Source organism: Mixophyes fleayi, chromosome 2 (assembly GCF_038048845.1).
Source record: "Mixophyes fleayi isolate aMixFle1 chromosome 2, aMixFle1.hap1, whole genome shotgun sequence".
NCBI lineage: Eukaryota > Metazoa > Chordata > Amphibia > Anura > Limnodynastidae > Mixophyes > Mixophyes fleayi.
In genome coordinates, this window is record NC_134403.1 from 283367553 (window position 1) to 283387752 (window position 20200).

Sequence of the window (20200 nt, forward strand, 5' to 3'; positions counted from 1 at the left end):
CTTTCAAAATGATTGCCACAGCGCTATATGCCTCTTGTGTTTCAGCCTGGCTTTCTTTTAAAGTAGCAGTTCCAATGAGGGGCTAAATTTTGGTTTTTGCTTCCTACAATGCAGCTTTTTTCCTTTTTTTTAATCCTTCCAACTAAGCTTTTGTCTTAAGGTTTTTATTGCATTGGACATTCAGATGGGTTTTCGATAATTCGTCCTCCTGTTTTGTTACACTAAAGTTCCAGCTATGTAGTGCCCTCCAAAATGAAGGACATTCTTAAGGAAACAGAATCCTAAAAGGACACAATGAATGTATCCTATAGTTAGTTTAGTGGCATTTCTATTTTCCTTGCACTTAGATGAAGATTAAGCAAACTTATTTTTCATGTAACTAATGCCACTATGTTTGACACATGGCAGGGAATAAATGATCACCCCTTCCCCCCTGTAATTATATAAATCTCTTAAATTTTTTGTGGTCAAGGATGAATACAAATATCTACATGTGCAACCTGCCATAATGTGCCATGGAGTGATTGGCACTTTTTTGTTCCCCATTATGGCAAGGCACTGAGAAACCATGTACTGTAAGTGAGTTTACTATGAAGAGATCAGGAGATTGCCTCAGTAGCCAATTTAATATTTTGACATGTGCCTGATCACATGGTATGGGGAAAGCTACAATGCTAAGGAGCGTAATTGTTGTACTTCAATTCCATTACAGCTGCTAAAAACAGTTTGAACCAATGTTTGACAGTTTCTAAAAACTCTTAAGCACAATTGGTTTGAGGAGAGTAGGGTCATTCCCATCTAAGACTTTCTTGCAAACTTCCGTCTCGCAATTTTCATAACTTCCAGTTAGAACCAGAATGACAGATGTGTAGGGGCTGTCCTTGTCTTGATCCTGTCACTGATATGCCTAGTAGCTCCTTATTGGGCCACAATGGAAATCCCTCCTTTTTTTTTTTCATGCAGAAGTAAAATCCCAGTAGCTCTCTTTTGTAAGCCGCCCCCCCCCCCCCCCCAATATGCTTGTTTTGAGATTAACCTTATCAATGCCCGAAGATTAGTAATTGGTGTACTGCTGATGCTTAAACCATTTAAGGCTTCTTATCTGTGTGGAGTTCTAATTATTTCCTTCAGCAGACCTTTAACCAACGTACCCCTCAAAAACTTTGTGCAGCCATTAACCCAATCAAAGCTTGTTCTGTACCCTCAATGATATTGCTTTTCCACAGATGCTGAAAATCATAAAGGTGAGCTCAATTTAGGTTCTGAGAGAGTAACCTTTTTGGATTGATCTTGCACCCACTCTATATATGTACAAACCTTTTAAACAAATGAAACTCCCATCAATAAACTGACCTCATAATCCTATTAATTATACATACTGTTTCTTTACACTGCACAGTAGATCGTTTGGTTTGCCGGTAGTAATCATGGCCACAGGCTTAGTAAGCCAATTGGAATGTAATGTCTCGGGATAAGTCAGGTTTTATAGACTCTGAACTTTTGTTAAGTAACAGATGTTGGTGTCCTAAATAGTAGTAACCTACATCTTGCGTGTGGGTCTGTTTTCTGTATCACATAGGTCTCAAATCAATGATTTCACATGTCTAATTGGCTCTCCACCCACCGTAACTCATGACCATTTTTAAAAGAACAGTGTTTACATTTGATTTTTTTTATATCACCTTAAGGGCAAATGGCATATTGTGCCGCTCAGCTTGGATCTAATGTTTTCTGCTGGTGGTAAAATCTCCTTTCCAAATACATTAACTAATTATATGAATTGGTAAGAAGAGATTTGTTAACTCCTAATTCTGGCATTTCTCCCAGCATACAATGTGCTTCCACCAATAGAAATAAGGCATATTTCTGTCCCCCACCATCTGCATTCACTTTTGATGTCTGGTCATCTCACCGCCATTATTATTCGATTCCCTCCGTGACTGTATGTATTCATCACAATCCTATAGATACATATATATGGTGATGTAGAAAAGTCCACTGAGCTAAACTTATTCAAAGGGTTGGTTGGTTCAGAGCATCCTCTCACTTTGTTTTCTTATGGGAGAGAAAAAGGATGTAAAAAGGCACAGATCACTAATAACAGTGCTTTTACCATTTGCTGTTCACACAGATGACCGTGTGATACACTGGTCAAAAATGACAGTATAGTTTCTGCATAACTCAGACATATTGTAAACAGACATGTGCAGGCATCAGTGATCTGTTGCCAGCAATATTTTCAGATATTGTCTTGTCTAGTTCTACACAGAACATGTTGCACATTGTGAGTGATCACAACTCCACTAGTCTTTTATAAACTTTTTTTTTTTGTGCTCTACTGGCCAGCCTGTAAAGAAACTGTGAACATGAGGTCATTTTGCTTTCCAAAACAGTAGATCAGGATTAGAACACCTTATTCCTAAAATGACAGAACATTATGTATTCCAAAGACTTTATTTCTACCTAGTAATCTAAATGCAGCTCACCTTTAGTTTACCAGCCAGCTTGCCAATGGATTAGACTGCCTTTTTTTTTATTTATTTTACTGCTTTTCTTAAGTTTGCATTACTCCATTGCAAAGCTTTGCACATTTTGTCCTTCCTTTGTCAAAACAGTTCGTCACTTGGAACGTCAGATCTCTGCATCAGGTTTTGGGATGTTCGTTCTTGCTCTGTATTAAACTATATGCTTTGTCTTGTGCAGGTGTTGGCTTTTTGGAAAGACGCATGGTGTGGTTTCACATTTATATTAAACCTGATTATTTAATTTTTTTTTCTTTCTCTCCACTGTTTGCATTTTGTGTTTCTCTGCTTGATGGTGCTTGCGAGGACCAGTGGTTTATAAGACGTGGATCTGTCACTTGTAGAAGTACAGTTCACAAGGCTTGTTAATGTTGTAAAATATACTCCTTACATGTGCTGTGCTGCAGAATTACTTGTTGCCAACCGGAAAAACTGCCATGTAGAAATGATCTAACCATTTGGTATTTTCAGCTGTTGTCTTGAAAGAACTGTAAAAAATGTGTGGATTAAACGTTTAATCCACACATTTTATTGTTTAATCTGTGTAAACAAACAATATTTCTCTGCCTTAGCAAGTGTAAGTTAGTCCCTTTCAGCATCTTGTGTATCTGCACATGTTAACACATGGAAAGATGTTTCTGTAAAATGGTTAATCAGCATAGGTTCTGTGTATGGGAACCTCCATGCATGTTTATGGTGTCCTTCTGTATACACAGTGGATGGAACTATTTTTGTTAGGTGAACTAATATTTAACCCATCATTTTGCTAGAATTCATATTGATACTACTACAGTCTTCAAAATGACTGCCTTCATATATTAACTTATACAGGTATCCCATGTAGTAATTAACGTTAAGTCGGCCTATGGGAAAACCCTGTATTTTTAGCCAATGATGGTGAGTTTTGTGCTGTCATTAGACCTGAGCAGGTTTGAGATTCCCAAGCTACCTAGGGTAGGTCTTCTAGCATACAAAATGCTACTGTAGCCTAAAGAAAATGTATGAATAAGTTCATTTAAATTCCCAGTGGAAGCAATCTAGAGCCAAGATAAGCAACATGATACTTTTTAGGAGCAGCAAAGTGCGGCCCTCTAACCTTCAAGACACATTGCCTTCTCCATAAGAAAAGGTGATACATTTTATCAAAGGAAGACGCTTATAACATATCTGCATTTTAAATAAGTGTTACAAACAATAGCAAACAAATCTGATAAATCAGGAAGGAGTTGGAGGCAGGTGAAGGCTGGGAGGCCCTAGGGCCATATGTTGCCCATCACTGTTCTAGACCATTACGGAGTTCCAGCATGTAAATAGTTTATTTTCCTCCACTCCCTTTCAGTAGCTGTAGTATTAAGCCCTGTGAACCTTGTTTAGGCTTGAACAGTTGCCACGTTTGACTAAAAAGTAAATCAAGAAGCAGTGATATCATACATTTAATGAGAAGATTAGCTTCTTGGTAGCACAATTGTGGCCATGGTAATGAGCTCACAGCAACACCAAATGCATAATTGCTTATTGTGCCACTCCATAAATAGTTTTTGAAGTGTTTTTCCAGGGCACTCTCCCTAAAGCCATCAATTATCTTGCTTGTGCATGTTTGACTATTAACCCCTTTGCTGCCTATGTTTCAGGGCATGAGTGTTGATTTCTAAGGATTTTATTTCAGAATGGTGTCTGTCTCCATTGCCTCTTAGTGGATTACATTCACTACATGTTTTGGTTAAATGCTCATTTGGAAAAAGTTTATAAAAGCAAGACTGTTTAGTTACCTCGATACAAGCAAAACAGTAAACGATAAAGCCAGATGCTCTGAAACAATCTATTATGCGGACTATTGTGAGAGGCGCTGTATATTGAACTATGTACCTTACTATAAATAGGGAAATGGACGACTCAATCCTGCTCACACCAGACATCCGGTCTGTTACGTCCTGTACCAGACCTATCTGAGGACAGTGTTTTGTGCTTGGCTAGATGTTTGAAGGCGTATTTAGCATTGCTAATTTCTTTTTACATGGTAACCGGTGTGTGTACCATTTCAAAAGTTTGAATGGTCCTTTTTTTATATTCTATGCTGAAATCTAAAATACAGTTTAATACAGCACATTTTGGTGCTTATGTGGCTCAAGTAGAGTGTATGAAACCTAACTAGCTTTATTTTGTTATTGGCTGGCATGTATTAGTGAATTTCTGGTCACAGCTTTTTCTGCAGCACATGAGCACTTAATCAGTCAACTGATTTGCTTTGTTAAATCATAGCTCTTTCTCTGCAAGATGACAATCCACTGTCTTTTTAAGAAAATAAAGTTGCATATGTTTTGACTAAAACTGCTTTCTTTCTCCCCCTTCCTTTGTGTTTTCCAGCAGGCATGGCCTGGTGGAACACAGCAGATCTTGCTGCCATCTACATGGCAGCAACTCCCAGGTGTCGCTCTACACAATTCTGTTCAGCCAACCACAGTGATTCCTGAGGCCATTGGAAGTAACCAGCAGCTCACAGACTGGCGGTAAGTGCACATAATGCTACATGAAATGCATATGGAGGAAGTAATCTATTTTCACAAACTCTTGACTGCTTTTCCTTGCTAGAAGGTGTGTGTGTCTCTGAAGCATAGAATGGAACAGGCACGTTGCTGTTTATAAAATGTCGACAAACAACATTTAGAAACTTTGCACATTAGCCCTACCATATAAATGATAAATACATTGTATCTGGCTGCTTATCCAGTGAATCTTCTGTGATTGCTGTGCTACCTCTGCACATGGCTCTTGCACCAGGCTAGTTCCACTCCAGCTTCCACCCCACAGGGGAGGTGTAATTTGTATTCAGAAACATGCTGCAACAGAATTACAGGAGCTTCCATAGGTGAAATATGAAAATGCAAATATATAATTTTCACTTAGATTTAGTACAGTATTTCTAAGCACTTCTGGCTGCTCCCCACCACATCCAAATGATAGCTGGTCGACCAGGAGCAGAGTGCCACCTTTTCAAGTCTTCCATCAGGCTAATGACACTTGGGGAAAGCCACAGCAAAGGTGATGCCCTGTACCTGGTTGACTGGTTATCATTTAGATGTGATGGGGTACTGGTGCTATAATAAGTCATCTAAATGTGAGAGAATATTTAATTCTCCTGATTTTAATATTTTATACTTCATCGATGTCACGCCTTTGTTTCTGTGACTGCATTCTCATGAATACAAGATTTATAACCTTTTATACACAAGTTTGGGGACCTCATCTCCCCTGTGTAAAATCTGTATGATTTGGTGATACTACAAGGTAAGTTACCATACAAGCATACCCACCAAAAAAAAAACCCCCACAATTTATACCATACCCGACCATCTGATCACAATCAATCGGATCATTTTTGGCCATGCTCGCTAAAGTGTAAGGCCTATTTGTGGTGGTCAACGCTCATTCACTCGAGTGGCAGGATCGTATCGGGTGTTAAAAGAAAAAAATAATGCAAAAGAGGAAGAGAAATATATTCACTGTTTAAGTGTGGATATGATTAGGTTTGCTGCAGTCCAGCATTCCATACTCTTCCCTCCCCTCAACACTAAACAAGCACTGGACCCACTAATGGTCATTAACAGTCAAGTGTTTTAATTTTATTAACATCATGTTGCTATGTGACATAATTTTTATTTTTTTTTATTTTTTGTGTGTCCCTCTATCTCCCATATGTCTGGTACAATTTGAGTACATGTGCAGTGAGTGTGGCTCTACTCGCTAAATTAGCACCAATAAGTAGAGATAAAAACAGATTGTAAAGAAGAACTAGAAAATAAATACTGATTTTATTCATGGTGTAATTTAAATCCGTGACTTGATGTACATTTCTGTCTAATGCAGAAGTTTGGATGTGGCATGATTGATGTTTGGGGGAGCCTTTTATAGTCTCAAGCAGGCCCTTAATATAGTATTGCAAAAATTATTGACAAAGATATATAGAATCGAAAAGAGTGTATCGGAACTAGAAAAGTTGTTGTACTTAGAGTATGCTTATCTTTTTTTCTAATAGAAATGTACATTCCCACGGAAACCAGTATAGCGCCCTGATGCAGCAGCCGTCATTACTTGCCAACCATGTGACTTTAGCTGCGGCTCAGCCTCTAAATGTGGGGGTTGCTCATGTTGTTCGACAACAAAATGGAAACGTTTCGGGAAAGAAAAACAAGCTGCACCAAACACAGAACAATGCCAAGTAAGGGCTGCCTTTCCAAAAATCCATTGTCATTGTGCTTCATGCTACACTAATAGTAATCCCATAATAATCCATCATTAAATGTACAATATAGGATGGCACTAATAAACAAGCTGCCAATCATCTATATTCCTGACATAAGCATGTCAAAAACATTACAACTGCTTGCATGCTGATATCTAGTCAATAATGCTAATTCAACTTTATTTATTGAATCGTTCGTTTGGGCTATAGAGCAGACATGCGTTTGAATTTATACATGACAACCATCACTGTCGTCGTACCTACCAGCAGCATAAGTGACTGCTGTGTAGTCACAGTATGATATACAACAGAGTATAATGGCTGCACACAGACTTGGTATTTTCCAGTATAGCATAAATGTCGTAACAGGGCATTGATACTTCATTGGAAAGTGGCTTGTCTGTATAGGTGTATTTCCCCAAACTTTGAAAAAGGGATGATATCCAAACACAGGTGAGTATTGACCTTTTTTTAAAATGGTGATTGTGTCCTATTACATTAGTTCAGGAACTTTACCACACATTACTGGACCTTGGGTGCATGGTTAAACTAGCAGCTAAACTGTATGAGCCCTTATGCATTCTATTGTAGAACACTTTTTTTTTTCCCCCCAGGTGACAAAAAATGAATGGGTCTGTTTCTTGTGTACTTGTATGGAATTGTTCTAGCACAATAGATTTGTAATTGCACTCTTAAGACTTTAAGTGTTAGGGCATTGCTACTGTGCCATTAAATCCAAAGGTAACAAGCATAAATGTACTCGCCACTTTCCTGAAGCTTATTTCATTCTACAGTTGTGTGAAAATGTTGCTTCTACATGTTTACTTGCTGCTGAGCACTAATTCTGTCCCTTTGTATCATTCAGGACACTCTCTGCTTTAGATGTCATCCCATCCCAAGTATATTCATTAGTTGGGAGCAGCCCTTTCCATGCTTCCTCTACATACAACCCACTCCTCCCAATCCAGGAGCAGCGGCAGCCCATAGTGATCCCAGATACACCGAGCCCTCCTGTGAGCGTTATTACTATTCGCAGTGACACAGATGAGGAAGAAGACAGCAAGTACAAGCCAGGAAGGTATGCCTGCGGTATTGATGATATAGTATTATCTATACCAAGAATTCTCAGATGTGGTCTTCAAGTAACTGCTACAGGGCAGAAATCAAGGATTTTCATAGTCTTAAACTGACTTGTACATTTGTGTTTGCCAGGATGTGACCTGGTCACACTGGGAAATCCTTAAACCATGACCACTTTTGGGTACTTGAAAAAGTTGGGTTGTTCTATATCCATGTACTCCTTCCTTTTTTTTATTTTTTTATTTTAATGTTTTCCTCCCCTAGCAGTGGTATGAAGCTGCGGTCCAATGTGATCAGTTATGTGACTGTGAACGACTCTCCGGATTCAGACTCCTCTGTCAGCAGCCCATATTTGGCAGACCACCTTTCTACTCTGAATGGAGTCGGTGGAGTTTTTGAAGTTCCCGGTAGCCGAGGAATTCCTACACACAGTCATGGCTCCCGCACAATTATTGTGCCTCCATTAAAGACTCAAATTCATGATTGCAGTCTGGATAACCATCTGTCAGGTATGTTCCCTCCACTGAAAGCACTTGTATTTCTGTACTGTTATCCAAGTTTAGGCTTTCTCTTATTCACTTTAAACTGCAATGCCATTTGGGTTTATATTTTAAAGATCTAGGCAAGGAAATATTGATTTTTATTTGTGATCTAAAATCTGCAAGTTGATGTGCAACTCTGTCTAATGCAGGAGGTTGGACAAGCAATGTCTGGTAGTTTGTAGAGCTACGGACACATGTACAAAGAGAAGGTTAGGCTGTCTTATTTCAAGAGGGACTGTAAGGATTAGACTGACAGTCTGCGGGGTAAGGTAGCAGATGGGGTTTAATTCTGGTAGTGAGACTCCTAGGTTGAACATACACAGGTAGAAGACAGGGTCTAATAAGGTAATTGGACTTGGGGGCGGGGTTGATTGTCTTTAAATCAGATTTGTTGTATTGTGCAGGATGGCCAGCAACTAGGCAGAAAAGCTATGTCTAGCCAGAGCTAGGGTTGCTTGGTGCCACCCTGACAAGTGTGCTGTATATTCGTGACTTGTTTAATAAAAGCAGTAATTTAAGAAAGAAGTTTCTATGACATACACACATGCGTACACGTGAGATTATGTACCAGCAAGATGGTAAATCCCAGAGTGAAATCACCCCGTGGAGTTGAACATGTTGGTATATAATTCTAAAATAAACTAAAGAATAACATCATAATAAATCATGCAAGTGAATATAATATAAAATTTGCCAAAGTCATGGTGATACAAAAATATAATCTATTATGTATAATTCATGAAGACCTCACAGGAATGTTAAAATTCCATACTGCTTGTTGCTCAATTGACTAGCCACTAAATTTTGAACAGGACCAAACTTGGCCACCAGAACAAACCATATATAAAGTCTCTGTTTTGTAAATACACCAGTCCCCATGAAGGTGGAAGTTTCAGGCGTAACGGTAGTCTTAACTACGATCAGGTCCAGACTCCAAAGATGTCTCTCAACTCCATGTGAAACGTCGCCCTGAGGTGCTGGGGCCAATCCAGAGAGTCTCCGGCTACAAACTTAGCTAGTGAATTACATAATTGAGTCTGAATAGAGGTACACCATCTAATTAGCTGGGAAAACATAACCATATTTTTAAATAGTTCAATCCTATATTTGTACAAGAAAATAGTTACTTTGCTTACATATACCTATATACTATCCCCAATACAAATAAGGTCCATTAAGTGGACTAACACTTTAAATCAGAATTGTGCAAACCCAATCCTCAAGAGCTATTGATGGTTCATGTTGTTCAGGATTTATTTAATCATGCACAGGTGAGTTAATCTATTTGTCTGGGTTAGTAATTGTCCCACCTGTTTCTGCAGAAGGAAACAGGTGGGACAGAAATCCTAAAATCATGACCTGCTGTTGAGACATACAAATGATGTATTTTGATCATGATTTTCATAGCTTTATATTTATGTGCGAGTTATTTCACCCTGGTATATACAGTGTTGCCGGTCCCAGTAGAGTGTGTTGTAATTTTCCCTTTTGAGTACTTAAACTTACACCACCACTGACCTTTGCTGTTGGTAAACTAGCAAAGGAGCTTTTTTTTATTTTAGATGAACACTGCTTTGTCTGCAGTCTGGTATACTATTGGTGACCAGCATGTCCATGCATTTGCTAACCATAAATGTACTGCTTTGTGTGTGTGTGTGTGTCTTTTGTTTTTTTATGTAAGCTGTGAAGTGTAAGTTAACTAACTTGTTAAGCAAAATGTGCCTCTGCATTGAATTTCTGTTTGTAAAGCTTTTATTTTTTTCTGAATTATCCTGCAGGTATAATGGGCAGTGTTGGCAAGGCAAAAAATTCCACTTTAAATGGACAATCATCTGGTAGCTGCATCTCCCAAACAGGCTATCGCTCCCACCGCATGGTAAATGGGGTACAGCCTCTTAACCTCAGTCAGGTAAGTAGTAATCTTTTCACAATATTAATGCTATATTCCTATGTTAATAGTTTGGGCGCTCTTATCCATAATGTCCTTGTTGCTGTCCGTGTTCATGCTTTTACTATTTTTGATCAAGGGTTTTGCTTGGTAAAATGTGTTTTAGGTGACTGTCAAAAGCCAAAATCAGTATATTTTGCTAGCACTGATAGTTGGTCCTTGTAGTATTTTAAAAGTTCTACATGGCAGCTATATTGTACTTTATTCAGCTTGCGCATGTGTAGGTGTCAACAGTGCTGACCTGAGCTTAGTGTAGATCACACTTTGTGGGTGTCCTAACATATTTATCACGCAATACTATAACTGACCATAGTAAAGAAATGTTCTCCCCATGTAAGACCAATAAAACTAATTCTCTCAGTGAAGACATGATTTTGCTTAGGTATGAATATATTTTCTTACATGCCGTGTGACTACTTTCTCCTGTTTTCTTATTTCAGAACCAGCAGTCTGTCTCAATGGGATCCCAAGAGAGAAGTATGAATCCTGTTCCTCGTAGACAACAAGCCTATGTTGCACCTCTCCCTTCAATGTCTCAGGCACCGTTCACTTTTCAGCACAGCAGCCCCTTACATTCCACTGTGCACCCGCACCTTGCAGCAGCTGCGTCAGCCACCAGCCACCTAACGAGCCAGCCTCATATGTACACCTATGCTCCCACAACAGCTGCAAGCCTGGGGTCCACTACTTCTATAGCTCATCTGTTCTCCCCTCAGGGCTCCTCAAGGCACACAACCTACGCTACCCACCCCAGTACTCTGGTGCATCAGGTGCCTGTGAGTGTGGGGCCAAGCTTGCTGACCTCTGCTAATCTGGCTCCTGCACAGTACCCACACCAGTTTGCCACCCAGTCATATATTGGTGCCTCCAGGGGTTCTGCAATCTACACTGGATACCCTTTAAGCCCAACAAACATCAACCAGTACTCATACCTATAATTCAGGATCTGGAAACTTTTTGAAGACTTGACTGTTAAACTACAGGATTTAGTAAAAGCACGCTTGAAGGAAAATGGGCTCTGTTCCTTAATGACTGCATTGTTGTAGTCACATAAGCTTGTTCAGTGTTAACTCCTCCTGTGGTTTTGTGTATCACACGTTTTGTAGTGTCCTTTTGCATAGCTCCATTAGTGTAAGACTGCATTGCTAGTGAGTTGGGACTCTCTTCTGCTGAAGACTGATAGATGTGGACTGCAATAACATTCTCCACTGTCTTGCTGCATTTTTTTTCTTAGTATTTTAGAGTGTTTTTAAAAAAAAAAAAAAAATAATAATCTTGTGTGTTTTGCTACAGATAAGCTCAATCTTTTAAAGTGTGACAAATGAAGTATTCAAGATGCTTTTAATTATATGCTCTCAATTAATAGATTTTAGGGGGAAACTTTTTATTTTATTTTTTATTTTGTGCTTTTCTGATTGATTCCTTTGCTTCCCACAAAGTATTTTTAAGGTGATGGCTGCTTCATGGACTCGATGCACATCAGAATCCATAGTTTTAATTTCAGTGGTAATACAAGACACTGGTGCATATTATGCAATTTAATCCTATTTTGTGTCTTCACAAAGAAACATTGGGACATGTGACTGTTTCTCGGCAGGGCAATATGTAATCAATCTTTTTAATTAGGTATGTTTTTAGCCCTTGATTTTGGTTTCCTTTGTGTGCAAATGAACCCAGATTGTAAGTGTAAATCTTCTGAACTATATATAGCAGCATATGGTTAATACCATATTTAAAGCAGGCTGATGTTTCGGTTTTTTTGTACTCAAAGCAACACCATATGGTCAAAAACTAAGGCATCTTGAAATGTAACAACGTGGCTGCTTAGCTGAGAATCTCAATGGAATATATAGATATGAAATTTAAACTTCTATGATCCCTAATACTCCTTTTTTTTTTTTTCTTTTTCTTTTTCTTTGATTTGCTGGCAACAGAAGCCTTTTTTTTAAATTTCTCTTTTTATGGGTGACACTGGTATATGGGTGAAATGGGCTGCCTTTCACTAGCAGGTATTGCCATTTATTATAGTAGATTTATAAGATGCATGCTTGGAATGTCACAAATTTCTTTTTCCCCAAACATAGACTTGATTGTAGATTCACGTTTGAAATGATTATAGCATAATTTAAAAAAAAAAAAGGACCCTCCTCATGCAAACATGTCCCCCACATTACCTCTATCAGAAAGCCAGCTAGTTCTATTTTGTGCTTGTTAAGCAAGCACCCTGCAAGTAAATTTACATAAAGATATCTTTAAGAACTATGCACAAACAAGATTATTCCATCACTGCTCTAGGATTAAGGTAACTGGGCTGGGGATCCTCTATTAATAAATGGATGGCATGTTTGATTAAGGAGGAGCTCCACTAATAGTGGCGTTATCCTTTAAATTATGCCTGAACAAAAATGTAATGATTTAAAATCTGTTTTAACCCTTTCTGTATCAACTGCAAATTGCTGAACAGAATGAGGTAATATGTTGATTAAATGTTTGTTGTGACTGTCATTACCTCCCCAAAATATTGCACATCCCAGAAAGTGGGTAAGCATGTAATTGTACATGCTACAAAAATGTTTGTTCGGATATTAGTGTTCCTATTATGCTTTAAGATCAAAGTGTCCACTTTTTATTTCTACATTTAATGAGTTTTATAGTGAGTCTAGGGATTTGAAGTGTTCTAGCATACATTAAATCCCTTCTCTATTCAGTGATTTGAAATCCCATCAATACAGATAGAGTAACATGTAAGAGATTACATGCGTGTACATGACTTGTTTTGGTCTGTGGTCAACGAAATTGGTGTATAAAGTCACTCCTGCTCGCTTTAGCATGCTCTTGTCACAATTGTTTCAGCTTTCCCCAAGCACGAAGATGAACCTCTTTAAAGTTTCCTAAATGACTTCAAATTATTTTAGAAGTATAGTGGTTTCTTATGTTAGACATATGTACCTTGTGATTCAGAATACGAGTGTCAAGCTTTTTCATCACTGAATCGCCCCAAATTCATAAAGATTAATTTGCTTAATTCAAACTTAGTTATGATACTTGAACCTACCTGTAAATTGTCTCGCAGGTATTGCAAATGGGGAGGTATGTAGTAGTTAGGTTTTTCTATATATAGTTTTTTCTTTTGTTCGTGTGGTTTTTTGTTTTTTTTTTAAAAACCAAAATTAAATTGTGGGTGTGAAACAGTTAGAATTTTATCACTGTAGCACTAATTAATATATATAATTGGTGTGTGTATATATAATTAGTGTGTGTACATATTATACATAAAGTCTGAATTGTACTCGCATAGTAGTGAGTAAAGGAAAATAAATCTGAGTTTTGCACAGGTATGTATGGTGATTACTTGTTTCATGTATGTCCACTTAATGTAGTGCCTTAAATGCCAACATAGTGATTAGTTTACAGTAAGCTTGCCTTATAGGGCTGGCAAGCCCCTTTTTAAATAGAAGCAATCCTTTAATCCTAGAAGCAAGAGTCAAATAAGGCCTGTGAAATGTACTGTTGGGTTAATATTCTGAAGCTGACTTTTTTTTTTTTTTTTTTTTTTAATTTCAAATATATATTTCTTATCCTCCTTTTTTAGTGGAATGCAAAATGATGCTTTAAAGTGTCGGGCTGTCTTTTTGCTTCTCCTGTTCTTATACAGGCACATGAATTGTTTAGGTGTTCTAGATAACAATTTCACATCCCTTCAGACTTGGTGTAAGTTTTTATAGTGATCAGTCTTACTCATTTGTGCAATAAACCTGTTTTTTTTGTTTGGTTTTTTCTCTCCTCATAACCAGACCTTGTGCTTGTTGGTTAATAAGTCTGTGTGAGAATACATGCAAGCTAGTTATAGGCAGTTTATACCAAAGAAAGCTTAACCTAGTAATTGTGTTGTGCTGACTGGCACGATGGGTCCATACTAACATACCAGTTATGTATGTCCTCACAGAGCATATGAATGCCATAATGCTGAAACTAGCTCAGAATGGCAAATACAACAGTGTCCTTTCACTTTCCTTAACATTGAGCTGCCCCTATACCAATTCATTCTGAGTTATTACGCTGTATGTGCTGTTGACGCATATTCTAGCTTTTAACACCACAGTATAATGTTTATACATCCAAGGGGGGTATTCAATTGTTGCCGTTAACGCGCTAAAACAAAAAAAAACGAGCGCTCTAAAAATATTAGCGTTAATATGGTAATTACTCGCTAAATTTGCTGCAAGATGAAATTCAGCGAGTAATTACCGTATTAACGCTAATATTTTTAGAGCGCTCGTTTTTTTGTTTTAGCGCGTTAAAAGCAACTATTGAATACCCCCCCAAGTGTCTTGCCAAACTGCTCACTTTTACTCACTGTTGGATGTGGTTTTGTTTTAAACTATTTCACTAACTTGGTGTTCAAAGGGCAACCAAGAATACATAAACTATAAGCTAATGTGTGCAGGTCTTGCGTATCACACAGTGGATTCCCTGTTGTACAATAATTTAGTCTGCAGATGTTGGCATATATATATATTAATCCACACCGTAGTCTACCAGCACCTGCAGTTTACTGCAGCTTTAATGTTCAGGGGTGAATTCAATGTTGGCAAGTTTATACACTGTCAATAAGTTCCTGTACCACCTTGTTTAAACAAAGCTAGGCTTAGATCATACATGGCTATTCATTTTCCACACTGTCTGAGGAAGAGGTGAAACGCAATGGGGGTTTTGTGTGCTCTTTTGAGATGTAATTTTAAAACACAGGACCGATGGACTCTCTGCTTTAAGACTAGCAAGCTGTACATATCACTCATTGTTTTGAATTTTGCTCCACTTTAACCTTATAAAGCTGTAGAATAGTTTCTAGTGTTTTTTTGAAGGGGGAGGATTGGTATGATTTTATGCAACTTTTTATTATGTTGAAACTTATTTTATATATTCAGTGGGTATATATGGCTTTTACCATTCCTTAGAAGTATACAAAAAAACATTTAGAGTGGAATGTGCGCATTTCTTTCATGTTTAACAAATCAAATCATTATTGCATTTATATTGTGATTTCAAAGTATCATATTATAAAAGCTATTTGCATCTTGTTTTCTTTAAGTATATGAATGGTATTTGATTTTTGTTCTCGCAGTAATAGTTTTAAAATTAAACACTGAATTGTTTCAAAATAAAGTAGTAAAGATGAAATGTGTTCTGCTAATGTTTTATAGGCTAGCACTGAAACAAAGTAAGAAAAGGGATGGCATCTTTCTGTCTGGGATTAGAAAAATACTGTGTAAATGTATTGTCATTGGCAACATAAAGCATTCACTAAACCTAATATGAACATTCTCTTGCAATGCATATGTCTTGCTTAACTTACTACTCTGGGTAACTTTTTAAAATATTTTTTATTTCCTTCTGATTCATCTTAATGTTGATCACTACATGTAGCAGTACATTATATGTAATGTTAGTGTTTTGCTTTTAATCATTGATATTGCAATGTCTTTATTAAATGTATTTGATATGCTAGTTGCTGTGTTGGAACCTAACAAATCATATTTCATATGGTTGTGCTTTTATATATTTTTATTTTTCCCCCCAAGTGGCTAGAATTGTAGTTCCTTGGAATTTATTGTACTGTTTGTGTTGCCGGTGTTCTGAGGGTTATGTAAACTCAGTTTTAAGAAAACAAAATAGATATTTAAAATTTATTACTAACTATATGGGATAAAGGTCCATTGTGAAAACATAGTTTATCATTGGATTCAATGTTTGTCTTTGGTTTTACAAAGTAGCTTGTATTTTATGTATTTTCTACATCATATGGCAAAATGTTTAGCAATTGAAATGCATCAATAAAGAAGGGTAATTTTTCTTTACTGCTGCAAGTGTCATATTATTTTTTTTTTTTTTGTAAATAGATTTACATTACATACAAAAGGAAAATTTGTTCTCTTTGCAAGTCATTTCTGGGGTAGATTTATTAAAGCTTCTAAAGTGTAAAAATGGAGCTGTTGCCCAAAGCAACTAATCAGATTCTAGGTATCATTTTCTAGAATGTACTAGATGAGTTGCTATGGTCTTCAACGCCACTTTTCTTAGAAGCTTTAGTTGTAATTTGTTGGGTGAACAATAGAACTATAATTGTATTTAAAAATATGTCCGCTTTTAATTGCAGCGAAAGAGAACGTTTTTATTTTCTGTAATTAAACCCTAAACATTAAGGTGATAGTGTAAAAAGTGTGGGGACTAAATATTAAAATCATAAATGCCAGTTTGAGGATTAATGCCCTCCTCTACTAATATATTGGAATTAAGCTGTGAATTATTCTTTAAAACTGGGTGGTGAGAATTCTAAATTGATTTTTCTGATGGTAAGAGAATTGGAACATTTAGAAGTAAAACAGAATAAAGGTAAGTCTTGAAATTGCATCGGTCTTCAAGGAAAGACAAATTAACCTTTTACATTATAACTCGCAAAATTTCATGTTGATACCAGCATCGTTAGATGTGAGATTGTAAAATAATTTATTAGAAAAATAGTAAAAATTTCGGCCTCTTCATTTGCACAAAATTCAGAATGTTGTATAAAGTTACATGGCTAACGAGTAAAAGTAGAAAACCTACTATTACAGTTCATTAAATTGTGATTCATCCAGTATTTGAATACTGACAATAGAATTTTTAAAACCTTAATCCACATGTATCAACACCTTTTTTGATTTGGCCAATAAAAAAATTACATAAAGTACAATTATCACATTTTATTACATGTCCAACCTTATTGTTGGACGTAGTATTGTGTCCATCTACTATACACTATTTTACAAGGTCTCTGAGAAGTAAGCACCCTTTTATGTGTTTGATGAAATTACCATTAGTGCAAACCTAATAGTGTCTCGGTATTGATATGTATCTGTTATATTTTATTGTAAACTTTTTAGAATTGGGGTAATGGTGGCATTGGTGGCTGCTCTCACAACAATCTGACTCCATGCACCTATTTTCTCTCTAACCTGCTGAAACATGATGTGTATTGAATACTTTATCTCCTTTCTACTCCATGGCAGCCATAACTATGGGTAGCTTAGTTTTTCCAGGTTAGGTATAATAAAAAAAATTATCAGATGTAAGACAGCCCTTATTTTTTCCAGACCCCCCCTTCCAACTTGAATTTTAATAATGCACATGACCATTATCTCCGGTCATAAATACTTATTAGCTGGCTTACAATCAACGTTCTTGTTGAATAAGCAATCCAGACAAATCAAGTGCTGATACATGTTCGTGTTTGTACAATAAATTTCTGAAGTGCTTGGATTTTTGTATCCACACACATCTCACTTGCTCAATATACAGCTGTTAGTACTGCAGGCTTAGCCAGCCACATAAAAACTGTTTCCATCATTGTAAAACTGAGTATTATAGGTGTAACTGACCTTTGTCTCATGTATGTGTGCACATGGTGTGTGTGTGTGTGTATGTATGTATGTGTGTATATATGTGTGTGTGTGTGTGTGTGTATATCTGTTAACCATAGTACAGCAGTTATTGTTGCAATGTATGCTTTTATTGCGAGATATTAATAAAAATATTTTTGATATGTGCTGGTGTTACATTGGTGGTAAGGGTTAGTGACAACTCTGCATTGTACATCCTTCCTTTAAAACATGATGGCACACTCCTGGGTAAATCTGCTTTTGGTTGAAGTAAAGTGGTCCTTCCATTGGGTGGAGTTCCAATACTGGTGAGAAGGTATCGCCGTCAAATAGACATGGTGACGAGAATAAATGGCAAAGTAATCTGTTTTGAGGATACAAACCTGGGAAAACAAATCTTCTGACTATTCCATTGACATTCTCGGGAGGTGTGTGTGTGTGTGTGTGTGTGTGTGTGTGTGTGTATGTATATATATCTTTTTTTTTTTTTTTTCTTCCATTTTCACTGATCGCTCGAAAGCTTAAAAAAAGTTCTGTATGGAAAAGGCAGAAGTGATAGCAATTCTTCCATTCTGGCCTTGCTGTCTGGTCAGATTTACTATTAGCCTTGGAAATGCTCAAAGAGAAAGAGGCCTAGTCCCAATTCTGCTCTCAAATCTAATGATGCTGGCTTTGATAAGGTAAACTTCTACCAAATCCTATAATAGATATCTGAAGTATTATTGCTTGGTGTGACTCTAGATTGAATCCAGTAGCAACTAAAATTTCAATGATCCTTGTCTTCCTCCAGGATGGTTTCAGCAGAGGCCATGTCATTTACTCAAGTTTGTGTGAACATTAAGCTTATTCTTAAGCTAGGTACACACTACACCGTTTTCATCCAATCGGCTAAATCAGCAGACATACGACCACTCGTTCAAAAGTCGGGTCAGTGTGTGCAGTGACACGATGGTCAAAAGTCTGCCCAAATGGATGATTGTCGCCTCATTTGGTTGGTCGTACTGTTTACACAACAGAAACGAGATTGGAACGAAAATATTAGTGTGTGTAGAAACTTCTGACAGATCCACAACCGTGAGTACGAAATTAGTCATTGCTCACGACAACGTGGCCGTAAAAAGTCGCTAAAGGGACGTCCACTCTTCCCTTTCTCGTCCTAAACAGGGCTAGTGTGTATGCAGTCCATGGACCGAGCGATCGGATCATCGATCGCATGTAAAATTGATCGGCTTAAAAAGTTGGTGGGAAATTCTGTAGTGTGTACCTAGCTTTAGTTAGCCTTGCAAGATTTTGTTGATTCTGCTATTTGGTAAAGAGGATCTTAAAATCAAATTAATTGCACTGATGTCTGACTCTTGCGCCTCTGCTGAAAGTCTCATTAAAATAGATGTTATCTTGATAGTAATTGCATCTGCCTGCAGAAAGGGTTAGTTGCTAGCGCTATGGTGCAAAACACCTTTTCTCAACATTTACATTGATAAAATAGTACTCGGGAAAGAATTCTGGATCAGTACAGAGTTGGTGTTCAGATTCCACATTAATCAGAAAGTAGTGCTGCCAACTTGGACAGAAACATTCAGGAAGACTAAACTCCCTGTGTTCACAGCTGGGCCCAGAAGAGGGAATGATCCCTCCTACACAAACCATCTCTAATTGCATTAGAGAAGTTAATAAGAAGGCCTAAAATAGTAATGAACACATGGTGTGTAGATCCCTGGTGCCAACTCAACTTGAGCGGTAGTAGCAACGCCGTGGACAAACAAGGCTCAGACATTTGCATTGGAACGTTGCAAAGCAGATGCATGGTCATCTATTCATACTGTAGTTATCATTTGTATATCCTTTCCACCTCAGATGCGCTCTTTGGAAGACCTGTTCATAGTTCAGTTCCAAATAAATTTTTAATTTGCAGCACATCTGACTGAGTTTGTTAATTATAGTTATCATTACCATAGTTATGGAGTCCAAAAGACCAAACAACGCATTGGAAGCACTGATTAATTTTCTTTGAGACTCCATGGTAGTAGTGGTAAAATCGTGTTTATATATTTCAGAAGTAAGCTTTGGAAGACTGACAACAGGGTAAGAGGGTTTATATACTATCCAGTGTGTTTTTGTTACCTGTCCCTACCGTATGTGGAAAATGAAGCTACCCATAGTTGTGGCTGAGATGAAGTCTTTTGGGTAAACAAAACCATTTCGGTAACTAATCTGTTATGTTTTGGAGCAGTGACTCAAATATTGTAGCGTTTCGATAATTTATGTATTTGAACCATTGTATTAATGAACCCTCCTATGTTTAATAAATGCTAATTCCATCATTTACCCAACAAATGTATTAAGCAGCATTGAGTTAGGGATTACTTGTAAAGTGTTTTGCATTGCAAACAACTTTTTTTTTTGCTCTAATAGCTCCCTTGACTTCCAGTCGGCTAATGCATTTAGTTTGA

At 37.3% G+C, this 20200-nt stretch overlaps 1 protein-coding gene across 8 annotated transcripts in view; it reads left to right on the forward strand.

The window, feature by feature from the left end:
- HIPK1 (homeodomain interacting protein kinase 1) overlaps nt 1–13888 on the forward strand; it is a 53766-nt gene extending 39878 nt beyond the window's left edge. For 4 of the 8 annotated variants that reach the window (XM_075196272.1, XM_075196278.1, XM_075196275.1 and 1 more), the window contains 6 exons: nt 4887–5029; nt 6556–6738; nt 7628–7840; nt 8107–8351; nt 10163–10293; nt 10773–13888. In XM_075196272.1, the coding sequence (XP_075052373.1) occupies nt 4887–5029; nt 6556–6738; nt 7628–7840; nt 8107–8351; nt 10163–10293; nt 10773–11270 (1413 nt within the window). In that variant the 3' untranslated portion in view covers nt 11271–13888. The remainder of the gene's footprint in view (nt 1–4886; nt 5030–6555; nt 6739–7627; nt 7841–8106; nt 8352–10162; nt 10294–10772) is intronic. The other 4 variants (XM_075196273.1, XM_075196277.1, XM_075196274.1 and 1 more) reach the window with 3 other exon arrangements.
- Nucleotides 13889–20200: the final 6312 nt, after the last annotated feature.